The sequence below is a fragment of the Lactuca virosa genome, chromosome 5 (assembly GCF_052849685.1).
Source record: "Lactuca virosa cultivar CGN04683 chromosome 5, Lactuca_virosa_CGN04683_v6, whole genome shotgun sequence".
In the NCBI taxonomy this organism is placed as follows: Eukaryota; Viridiplantae; Streptophyta; class Magnoliopsida; order Asterales; family Asteraceae; genus Lactuca; species Lactuca virosa.
The window spans coordinates 443,690,292-443,702,721 of NC_136430.1; the positions used below are offsets into that span (position 1 = coordinate 443,690,292).

Below are 12,430 nucleotides of genomic sequence, written 5' to 3' on the forward strand. Positions count from 1 at the left end.
ATTTATGCTTCAAGATGGATTTGACTCATGGAGGAAAGTTAGAAGTTTTGTCATACATTCATCATGCATGTGTAGTAGTAACTTACATGAGTGGAGAAATATGTGAGGGAGAAGAGAAGGAAGAAAGAAAACGTGAGGTGAATGTGTTTGTGTGTTAAAGTCTGTCATCTACATTGTACTTCAAAGTGAAGCTTTAAAGCAACCTCCTTTAATGAGTGGTACTTGCTTCATAATGAGAATTTGAGGCATTTGTGGTTGGAAGGCCTTAATTACGTGAATAGGAAGAGGTAGACTCTTAGGAGTTGACTTGTCCTTCAATGCTAGTTCTAGATATATTTAGAGTTGATTGTATGTACTAGTTCTCAAATGGGTGTAGTGTCAAAAATGGACTTTTGGGTTTTTATTGATAACTTTCGAGATATCTAACCATATACACACATACATACATCTCATACTTATTTATTTTGTTATATTTTTGTCATATAATAATCAAGTCCCCTTATTATTACATATAACATTTGTAAGGACTTAGATATTTTTATAAATATAACTCTTTCACTACATAAACATAATTGTATGTATCTTATTGGTTTTATTAGCATATAACTAGTCGTATACGAATAATAATCTATATTAAACGATTCTTATTGCTAATATATATTTATATTTTTAAGAACATCGTACATTAAGTCCCCCATCACAATTAGTTATGGTCGTTATACGGTGGACCTCGACCTAATTTTTACGATTGTTACATTCTCCCCCCGTTAAAAGAATTTCGTCCCAAAATTCAATTGATAGGTGTATCGTTTTCGAAAAATTGGGGGTATTTCTTCTTCATTTGATCCTCTCGTTCCCACGTGAACTCTGGTCCCCTTTTTGAGTTCCAGCGCACTTTCACGATAGGGATGCGACTTTGTCTTAATTTCTTGATTTCACGGTCCATAATCTCAACTGGTTCTTCAATAAAGTGTAGATCAGTGTTTAACTCGATTTCGTCGACAAGGATGACAAGAGTGTCATCGGTCAGACACTTTTTCAAATTTGAGACATGGAAAACATTGTGTACTTTTTCCAATTCTTGAGGTAATTGGAGGCGATAAGCAACAGGCCCAATTTTTTCAAGAATTTTGAAGGGTCCAATGTACCGTGGGTTTAGTTTTCCCCTCTTTCCGAATCTAATCATCCCTTTCCAGGGTGATACTTTTAGCATAACTCTATCGCCCACCCGGAATTACAAGGGTTTACGTCTTACGTCCGCATAATTTTTTTGACGACTACGTGAACCTTTCAATCGCTCTTTGATTTGCACGATTTTCTCGGTCGTCTCGTGGATTATTTCGGGTCCGGTCCGTAGAGTATCTCCAGAATGCCTCCTGGCTAGTTCTGTATCTCCAACTTCTGCCCAACATAGCAGTGAACGGCATTTTCTTCCGTATAGCGCCTCAAATGGTGCTGCTTTTATGCTGGAGTGGTAGCTGTTGTTATACGAAAACTCAATTAAGGGTAAATGAATATCCCATGAGCTTCCGAAATCTAATACGCAAGGTCGGAGCATATCCTCTAAGGTTTGGATGGTTCGTTCACTCTGGCCATCTGTTTGTGGGTGATAAGTCGTGCTCAAGTCCAAACGTGTTCCTAAGGACTTTTGGAGGGACTGCCAAAATCGTGAGGTAAATCTACTGTCTCTGTCAGAAATGATAGAGATTGGCACCCCATGAAGTTTGACGATTTCCTTAAGGTAGGTTCGGGTCAAATGGTGTCATAACCACTCGGCGTTCGGGGTAGATTAGTGATAAAGTCCATAGTGATCAGTTCCCATTTCCATTCCGGAATCTCCGGTTGTTGGAGTAATCCTGAGGGCTTTTGATGTTCGGCTTTTACTTTTGAGCAGGTCAAGCCCTTGCTTACATACGTAGCAATTTCTGCCTTCATGTTCGGCCACCAGTACAACCTCTTTAGGTCTTGGTACATCTTGTCAGAGCCGGGATGGACATAATATCTCGTTTTGTGAGCTTCGTCCATGACTAGACTCCTAATTTCTCCGAATTTGGGTGTCCAGATTCGGTTCATGAAATGTCGTGTCCCATCATCCCTAAGCTCGAATTGCTTTTCCATTCCTCGCAGGGCTTCTTCCGCAATATTTTCTTCTTTTACAGCTTCGAGTTGGGCTTCCCGTATGTATGTACTTAGATTGGAATGAATGGCCATGGTCAGTGCACGCACACGTCTAGGTTTCACATGCTCTTTCCGACTCAGAGCGTCTGCCACTACATTAGCCTTGCCAGGGTGATAACGAATTTCACAGTCGTAATCATTTAGCAGTTCGACCCATCTTCGTTGTCTCATGTTGAGTTCTTTTTGGTCGAATATATGCTGGAGACTCTTGTGATCTGTAAAGATTGTGCATTTAGTACCATATAAGTAGTGCCTCCAAATCTTTAGGGCAAAAACTACCGCTCCTAGCTCAAGATCATGAGTAGTGTAGTTGACCTCGTGCACTTTTAGTTGTCGCGAAGCATAAGCAATCACCTTGCCTCTCTGCATTAATACACAACCCAGCCCTTGACGAGATGCGTCGCAGTAAACGAAAAAGTCTTCTGTTCCACCAGGGAGTGATAGGATTGGTGCACTACACAAGATGTGTTTTAATTTCTGGAACGCAGCTTCATGCTTATCTTCCCAGTTGAATTTCACATCTTTCTGTGTTAGTGCAGTGAGAGGCTTGGCCGTTTTGGAGAAATTTTCGATAAACCTTTTATAATAACCAGCGAGTCCTAAAAATTGGCGCACTTCTGTCGGCGTTCTCGGTGCCTTCCAATTCTTGATTGCTTTAATTTTTGCGGGATCCACGTGTATCCCTCTATTGCTAACAACATGCCCTAGGAAATGCACTTCTCTTATCCAAAATTCACATTTGGAAAATTTTGCATATAAATTTTCCTTTCTCAACAGTTCCAATATTAATCGTAGATGTTGGCCGTGTTCCTCCTTTGTTTGTGAGTATATCAAGATGTCATCAATGAATACAATCACAAACTTATCCAGGTAAGATTTACAAACACGGTTCATTAGATCCATGAATACTGCTGGGGCATTCGTTAGGCCGAAAGGCATGACAAGAAACTCGTAATGACCATACCGAGTTCTGAATGCGGTCTTTGGTATGTCGGTTTCCGATACCTTGAGTTGGTGGTATCCGGACCTTAGGTCAATCTTGGAGTAGTAGCTAGACCCTTGCAGGTTATTGAACAAATCATCGATTCTAGGGAGTGGGTATCGATTCTTTATCGTTAACTTATTTAGTTCTCTGTAATCGATACACATCCAAAATGATCCGTCCTTCTTCTTGACAAACAGGACCGGGGCTCCCCAAGGAGAGAAACTTGGTCTTATGAAACCCTTGTCCAGAAGTTCTTGTAATTGGCTTGTAAGCTCTTGCATCTCGGAAGGAGCCAATCTATAGGTTGACTTAGCTACTAGTGCGGCGCCTGCGGTTAGGTCGATTCTAAACTCAACTTGTCAGTTCGGGGGTAATCCAGGTAGATCCTCAAGAAAGACGTCAGGAAAATCACATACCTGAGGTATGTCTTTCAATTCCTTTGTTCCACTCTTCTTATCCACTATGTGAGCCAGAAACGCATAACATTTCTTATGTAGATATTTCTGCCCCTTCGTGCAAGAAATGAGCTTAAGGTTTTTCCCTGACTTATCCCCATAAATTGTTAGGATCTCTCCGCTTGGTAGGGTTAATCGTACGGCCTTCTCATAACACAAAATCTCGGTGTGGTGAGGAGCAAGTCAATCCATTCCTATAATAATGTCAAAACTACCTATGAGAATAGTCAAGAGATTTATGTGGAAAGTGTGGTTGTTTAGAGTTAACAAGCAATCTCTTAGGATTTCGGTTGTGCTTTCTATTTGGCCATTCGCTACTTCTACTTCATATGCTGTTTCTAATTTGTTAGACTCGTGATTTAAAAATTGTTGAAAAGACGGAGTTATAAAACTTTTATCGGCACCGGAGTCAAAAAGTATTGTAGCATACAAGTTATTAACAAGGAACGTACCAGTGACCACTGACGGATCCTGAATGGCGTCCCCGTTTCCTATCACAAAAGCTCTCCCTCGGGCGTTCCCACCTTTATTCTTCCCTTTTGGGCAGTTTCGTGAGATATGGCCTTTCTCCCTACAGTCGTAACATGTCCTTTCTTCCCCGTTGCCGGCCCTGGTATCGAAATTTCGATTTCCTCCTCTGCTCGTAACTTCCTTAGAGTAATTTTCAGTATGTCCCTTCTTGTTGCACTGGGTGCAATGGTAACACTCTCCAGTATGGTTTTTATAGCATACGTAACACTTTGAATAATTGTTTGTGTAGTTCCTTTGTGGTGCAGGTGTTGTTGCTACGGCTGGAGTTACCGTATAGACCTTCTTAGTTTCTTGCTTCTTTGGTGGGTTTGATTTTCCTCCAAGAAATTTCCTTTTCTTGTTTGATTCAGACTTGGGGTTTTCAACTCTAGCCTCCATGTTTCCCTGACTAACCTCATTGTTGGTCAGTCGTTTAGCCATATTCTTGAAGCTTTCAAAGGTTGTAGGTCTCGAAGACATGACCATACCCTTGATCTTAGGAGACAGACCCTAAATATAACGTTCCACCTTCACATGCTCAGGGGTTACTGGAGTTGGACACAACAAGGAGAGGTCGTTAAATCTGGTTGTGTAGGCTTTAATGTCTGAACCTTTCATCTTAAGGTTCCACAGCTCGTTTTCCAGATTCTGAACTTCGTCTCTGGGACAATACTCTTCTATCAGCAGGGTTTTCAGTTCACTCCAGGTCAAAGAGTTGGCAGGGATAATGCCTAGTGACTTAACTTGGTCGTTCCACCAAGTTAGTGCCGCATCCATGAAAGTACAGGCAGCAAAGCGCACCTTGCTATCTTCAGCACAGTAACTGATCTGAAATACAGACTCTATCCTTTCAAACCACCAGGTAAGACCGATCACACCTTCGTTTCCATAGAAGTACTTGGGCTTGCAGTTCATAAAGTCCTTATAGGTGCAAACCCTTCGAGTCTCGGTAGGATTAATGTTTGAACTACTTCCACGCCTAGCCTCAAGTTCTTCAATTTCAATGATGGGTTTCCTTGCACTTGCGCTTCCCGTGTTTGTCATAGCGATCGCAAGTCGGTATGCAATTATTCGTTCCAGCTCTGCTGTTGTTTGTGGGAGTCCCGTCTCAGGGGTTGGTGCAGCAACAGTCGGCGTATCCACAACCGGAATTTCCGTTGGCCGAGAGTTGGGTCGGCCCCTCCTGGGTCGAGATGTTGTGGGTGGAACTGCTGTTTCCAATCTTTCGGGTTGGGGTCGATTTCTGAGTCGTTCACTCCTCTTTCTTGGCGGCATGATTATGATCTATTTATTCATTTTAATTGTAAGTGTTTAGTCAACCATGTTTTTTTTATAATTTATAATGTTTTGCAAGTATTTCCAAATGAATTTTAATCAACTAACACAACAATCATCCCGTAACAACACATAATAATAATAATAATATATGCTTCATATATTTCACATAGTCATTTCCAAGTTTTACATTCGCTTACATTACCATAAAACTACTACACAGTTTTAATTATTCATGAGTATGTTTTTTTTATACCCCCTTTTTTTTGCGTTTAATAGATCAACTAATTCACTTAGTTTCAATAGTGCGTAGAATCTTACCAAAATAAAACGTAGGCGCGCAACTAGGTTTAGTTGTGGTACGACCTATGTACTAGAGAACCTAATTGATTCTTTGACGTTTAAACTCTTGTTTACTTAATTTCTTAAAATTTTAAATTTATTTATAATTTATGGATGTCGATTGTCGGATTATTTCTCCTTAGGTTTTTGATATTTATTTTATAATGTGTAGTTTATAGGAACTATTCTTGGATCATAGGATCGTCGACCTAAGGGGGAAATCTACGCGTACTAATTATTAGACTTATAGGAATAAGTCTATTAGTGATATGATATAGGTTTTAGGAATACTTGAACCTATTAGAGTAAGCCCGTAGACTATAGTTGTTCTCTTTTAAGGAAAGTACTAATTCGCTATAGTCGTTATCTCTGATACCAATCATTTTGAAAATACGTCAACAATAATGTTGGTGAGCTTTATAGGTTTTCTTTTGACTCCGAAGGTTTTTATAATTCAAAATAATATTTCCAAAGACCGGTAAATTATAAAGCATATTTTTCTCTTCAACCACTTTTTAAATGATAAATATTAGTCATTTTCGTGATGATTTTTATTCTCTGGATCTTGTCCGTTACGAGAAGTTATGTCGTAAGGAGAAGTATATAACGTCCTAACACTCGACACTCTCGGTCCCAAATTGGGAGAATTGACTCAATCTAGATCTATACATCTTCGAATAAAAATCTTCAATATATTAATTTGCCCATAACCGACACTATTCGTCGCTCCTCCACAAATCGCATAGGCGCAATAAACAAACCACACAGGCACAATACAAATAAATATAGAGGAATCGAGATCGTTACTAACGTTTAAAAGCAGTCATATCGTAACGAAGAAAGAAACACTTGACGCCTGTTGCGTCGTCAGACGAAGTTGTAGCTAGCAACCACAGATGGAAAATAACCATTCGTATAAATCTTTCCATAAGAATTAGATCTACACCAAAGTTCTTTATTATAAATCTATGCCGTGTACATAGACCTACAGTATATGATTCCTCCTGGATTAACGGTTATAGAGCTAGGTGTCGATTCCAAGATCGGATCCTTACAAGGTAAAAACACACCATCAACAAACTCTCTCCTCCAACCATTTCGATACATTCCTCCCACAAGCACACACGGGATACACAATCCGCGAGATACATGACAATAAAAATCCGCCGCTTCCAATGATCACCAACGCGAGTCTTTATTTATGATTTTATTTTATCTAGTGCATTTAGTTAAATATTAAATTTAACCTAGCTTTCAAATAAAGAGACGGTATTGAATCAAATAATTTCAATCTACCAACCGATAGGAAAGACGTTCCTTTAGCGTAGTCGAGTACTTCATACGTATCGGTGTTACGTCGGTTGACCGGTTGTCGCTTTAATCGAATGTTTTTGTGTTTTTAATATTTACTTAATGTTGAAACGTATTATTTTCGTTTGTAAGTAAACTTTAGTCTTAAAAATACAAACACATTATTTATCGAAAAGATTTCGTATTATACCATAATATATAACTACTTGTGGTTTATTCTCATACTCTTGATATCATTTTATAATTCATTTGTATATTTTTATTTTATCATCTCGTTTAATTCTTTACTATCAATACTTGATAAAAAATAAGCTTAATGCCCTAATATACACAAGTCATATGGTTATACCTATCATGACAAGTTAAACATGTTCATTTATCAAAATTTTGACATCAGTTCTTAACGATACTTTTATTTGTCCCGACAAATAATATGACACTAGATTACTCTTATCTAACTTTTTGTTTACACAAGTGCTTGTAAATAAGTCTAACATTTTATAAAATTCTTGTGTATAACCATTACTAACCACCACCTTTTTAACAAACGTCATTTGTAAAATTAGTACCTATAATAAACATTGACTCTAACAATTTTTGCAACTAGTACTAACTGTGCATGCATGTAACATATAAACTTTTTGCCATTTTATTATATCAAAATACTCAAGTATGTGTCTCCCCCCAAATAAGTAAAAATATAAAAACGGGGCCATAAAGACTCACATTTGGAGCGTGATTTTCGGTTCGGTTTCGTTTGACTTCCCGGAAATTTCTTGTCGTAACTCTTCACCAACTCTTGGAAGAAGACCCGGAACTACTCCATCCCGCTGAAATGATGATTATGGGACTGTTTTAGGGTCGAAAAGGTAAGAAAACACAAAGTGTTTCCACCGTTATAGTGGTTCTTGACAGCAAAAAGGTGGCAGGGGCTGTTTCGGCAGCCTCTTTGCCTCCTTAATTTTCTATTTTTGAAGCTGTTTCGCACAAGGGAGAGAGCAACAGGTAGGGGCGAAAATAGTGGGTGTTTGGAGCTTATTTTGACAGCAAAGACATGGAAAAATTAACAGCTCTGTTGCCCTCTTTTCTTGCTGGAAAAACAGGTCCACAACACCTCCAAATAGAGGTGTTCTTGGGGATCACGATGCAGAAAAGAAAGAACAGGTAGGCTAAGGTGTTTTGGTGAGTTTGGGGCTGAAATATGTAAAGGAAAAGAATTATAACATAGCTGGGTATTTATGCTTCAAGATGGATTTGGCTCATGGAGGAAAGTTAGAAGTTTTGTTATACATTCATCATGCATGTGTACTAGTAACTTACATGAGTGGAGAAATATGTGAGGGAGAAGAGAAGGAAGAAAGAAAACGTGAGGTGAATGTGTTTGTGTGTTAAAGTCTGTCATCTACATTGTACTTCAAAGTGAAGCTTTAAAGCAACCTCCTTTAATGAGTGGTACTTGCTTCATAATGAGAATTTGAGGCATTTGTGGTTGGAAGGCCTTAATTACGTGAATAGGAAGAGGTAGACTCTTAGGAGTTGACTTGGCCTTCAATGCTAGTTCTAGATATATTTAGAGTTGATTGTATGTACTAGTTCTCAAATGGGTGTAGTGTCAAAAATGGACTTTTGGGTTTTTATTGATAACTTTCAAGATATCTAACCATATACACACATACATACATCTCATACTTATTTATTTTGTTATATTGTTGTCATATAATAATCAAGTTCCCTTATTATTACATATAACATTTGTAAGGACTTAGATATTTTTATAAATATAACTCTTTCACTACATAAACATAATTGTATGTATCTTATTGGTTTTATTAGCATATAACTAGTCGTATACGAATAATAATCTATATTAAACGATTCTTATTGCTAATATATATTTATATTTTTAAGAACATCGTACATTAAGTCCCCCATCACAATTAGTTATGGTCGTTATACGGTGGACCTCGACCTAATTTTTACGATTGTTACACATAAGCAAATAACAATCAAGACTTGGAGCTATACTGCTCCATCTTCTGAATCCCAGTGCGAGTACCTGTCTACTAGGCTCCTGAGAATACAAGTTATTTGAAAGAGTTGATCAGCAAATAAGCTGGTAAGTTCATAATATTTTAGTGATGTAAGTTGTAAAATGTTGTGGTAAACTGTTGTTGAAAATGTAGTTGAAAAACGTAGTAAGTTGTAAGTTCTGTTTAGAATAGTTCGCCTGTTCCTCTTAGAAAATCCTATATTTTCTACTTTGATGAAAGATACGTAAAATGATTCTACAATCCTTTCTATGAGTAATAAATGGATACAAGTGATATAAGACTCAGAGTAAACAAACAATCGACTGTGCGTATCTGCCCTCACTCACAACCAAACAAGGAACAGGAAGTAAGGCGGATAGCACACATCCCATTGTTTGTTAGATCATTGTTGTATATAACTCTGGCGTGTTCACTTGTTACTCATGGAGTTAATTGTAATGGTTCCTTTATATTTAATGAAAAGATTCTTTGGGAAAAAACCTTATTTCTTATCATAAAATGGTGACCACAGTGATTACTTCTATAATCAATTAGTTTATACTGGCTATATATGATCTAATATCGGATAGTGAGTTAACTGAGTGAATCTGCCCTAAGCCCACAACCAAACAAGGAACAGGAAGTAAGACGGAAAGCACAGATCCAACTACCTATTGGGTATTAATGATATATAACCGTGCTGTATAAACTAAAGTATTATAGGATTAGTCACCTAAGGTCCTTTAAGTTTATACTAGTTTAATAAAATGGATTAAACCCTTAGCTGGTAGGTTTCTAGTTTTGTATACCAAACGTTCTGAATCGGGCGGTATGATTTGTACTAGAAAACTATGCATTGACTATGTGTCCTATGACTTGACCCATACCTGGTACCCTTATGATGACTCAATGTATACTGGACATATATACCTAGAATCGAATAGGTAATAGACTGGGTGAATCTGCTCCAAGCCCACAACCAAACAAGGAACAGGAAATGAAGCGGAGAGCACACATCCTATTACCTTTCGGATCCTATTGATATATATGTATCCTTTGGTGTATACATTAAGGAATCATAAGGTTAGCATTATGGTCCTCTATGCTAAATGTAGCCTTCTACCAAGGCATCAAATGTTATGTATGTATGTTTCTTGTATGAGTATGTATTTTCCCAATTGAGACTGTCATTAACTAAATATAGTTTATACATTAATGAATATGTGAGAAGATCACAAAGTAAATGTAATAGGGAAGATAATGTTTTACCTCAGCAGTGACACTGCTGGTTATAAAGTAATAAAATACAGACTCCTGGTAGTATTAAATGTACAATACACCTCGGGGAGTCTAAAGAAATAGAATACAGACTCCAGGTAGTATTAAATGGACAATACACCTCGGGGAGTCTAAGGAAATGAAATGCAGACTCCAGGTGGTATTAAATGAACAATACGCCTCGGAGAGTCTAAAGAAATGAAATGCAGACTCCAGGTGGTATTAAATGAACAATACACCTCGGGGAGTCTAAATTAGCCTTTAATCCCTAATTGGTTAATTAAAGGTTTTAATGTGAACTTGTATGTAACCATGCTGATCGACGGCTGAATAACTCATGACCCTCCGGTGTCATATGTAATGAGGTAACATTCTGTCACCCCTTGGCCTTATCGGCTGGGATTGTAGCTAGCAGTCGGGGTGTGGGAGTGTCTGTCCCGTATAGATCTATACACACAATGCCCGCTCTCCCTCCAGGAGACTCTGGTTACAAGGTGATACCACAATGAAGTGTTGTATCGAGAAGTAGTATGTCACATTCTAGTTATAGTATTCCAATGTTTGTATAGCGTAGTAATGTTCACTCTGTACTAGTGTATAGTATACTCTCTTGTATAGTGTATAGTGTGTATTGTTTCTCATAATAGTGTGTTCTGACTCGTGTATGAACTGACTCTAAACTATACCTATTATAGTTTACTAGTAATGTTTTCCTTGAACTGTTATTGAAAAAACTCTTTTATCTACTAAGTTATGCTTGCACTTTAAAATGGAGTTTTGGTAAAACTATAAAGTAACATAACTTTAAAAGAGTTTTTGAAATGTTTTGACAACTTATAAATGACATAAGTAATCCTTTTGAAAATGTTTATAACAAACAATTACACAATTAACATTGTGTTCAACTTGTATTCCCCCCTTAAAACATGTAAAACAGTTAAAAGATTCATTACGGGGTATGAACTCACCTGATGTGGGTAATTCAACGAATATGCGCGTAAGGATGAGAAGTTCCACGAGTGAAGTCCCGAGACACAAAAAGTCCTAATTGACATACATTGGCATGTACGGACATAAATATAGTGCTTGGAAACAACCAAATGCAAGGAAACACCTCACTGGACTAGGGAACACTTTGACCAAGTGTTGGAATCACATGTGATTCAACTAAAGGGTGTTTAAGGCCATGGTTTGGTGTTTACGGCCATGGGTTTACGGCCCAGGGAGTTTACGGCCGTAAACTCATGGTCAAAGTTGCATATGATGGTGTTTGAAGGCTAGGGAAGATTTAGGGATTTTTGCTCTACACTAGTATGAAAAAGACCACCTCTATTGAGGCTTTTGATGAGTTTACGCCAAGCAAGGAGCTTACGGCCGTAAACTCATGGACATTGTGAAGTGAGTGTGGTTTAAGGTCTTATTTCCATCTAGGAAGGTTTCTGGGTTACTAGCTTTACATCTAGGAGGGTTTATGGCCCATACATGTCATAACATTGAGTTTACGGCCAAGGGAGATCTTGGGCTGTAAACTCAAGATGTTCTTGGGAAATGCATGTGTCAAGGGTGTGATTCAAGGCTTCCTAGTAGATATGAAGTATAGGAAAGAGTACTTACGATCTAGAACCTTGAAATGGTCGGTTTTGGCCAAGAACACTAGTGTGTGTTCTTAGTGTTCTTGGTGAAACTTGAAGATTTGAAGATCTAGATGAAAATGAATGTTTTCATGGATGGAATCAAAGAGTGTAACTAGGAGATGAAGTGTAACAACAAATCAAGGAAAGAACACTTACGTTTTTGATGATCTAAGATGATGAACTCGATGATACTTGAGAGGATTTGGAAGTGTTCTTGAGGTTGGAATGTGAGAAATGGCTGAAAATGATCAAGGACCATATATATACACTTGAGTTTACGGCCACATGAGTTTACAGCCGTAAACTCATTGGCTTTGTGGCCGTGAACTCCTTGCAATGGGGTTAAGGCTTGATTTGGTGCACAATGTCTCTAGCACGTACATTCTAACACTCCTTCCTTAAGTGTACTAGGCTTAAAACTCTTTAGAATGA

At 38.0% G+C, this 12,430-nt stretch overlaps 1 protein-coding gene across 1 annotated transcript; it reads right to left on the bottom strand.

Moving 5' to 3' along the window:
• Positions 1–790: 790 nt before the first annotated feature.
• LOC145114245 (uncharacterized) lies at positions 791–2,211 on the bottom strand. Its single transcript, XM_079050249.1, has 3 exons — positions 1,916–2,211; positions 1,256–1,478; positions 791–1,033 (listed from the first exon to the last, which is right to left on the bottom strand). The coding sequence occupies exons 1-3, from the start codon at positions 2,209–2,211 to the stop codon at positions 791–793; spliced, it is 762 nt and encodes a 253-aa protein (XP_078906375.1).
• Between the last annotated feature and the right edge of the window lie 10,219 nt (positions 2,212–12,430).

Coding starts and splice junctions, on each gene's coding strand:
- LOC145114245 (XM_079050249.1), bottom strand. CDS start 2,211: ATGGCCATTCATTCCAATCTAAGTACATACATACGGGAAGCCCAACTC. Junction 1,479..1,915: donor ATGAAGGCAGAAATTGCTAC/GTATGTAAGCAA, acceptor GTATAACAACAG/CTACCACTCCAGCATAAAAG. Junction 1,034..1,255: donor GTCAAAAAAATTATGCGGAC/GTAAGACGTAAA, acceptor AATTTGAAAAAG/TGTCTGACCGATGACACTCT.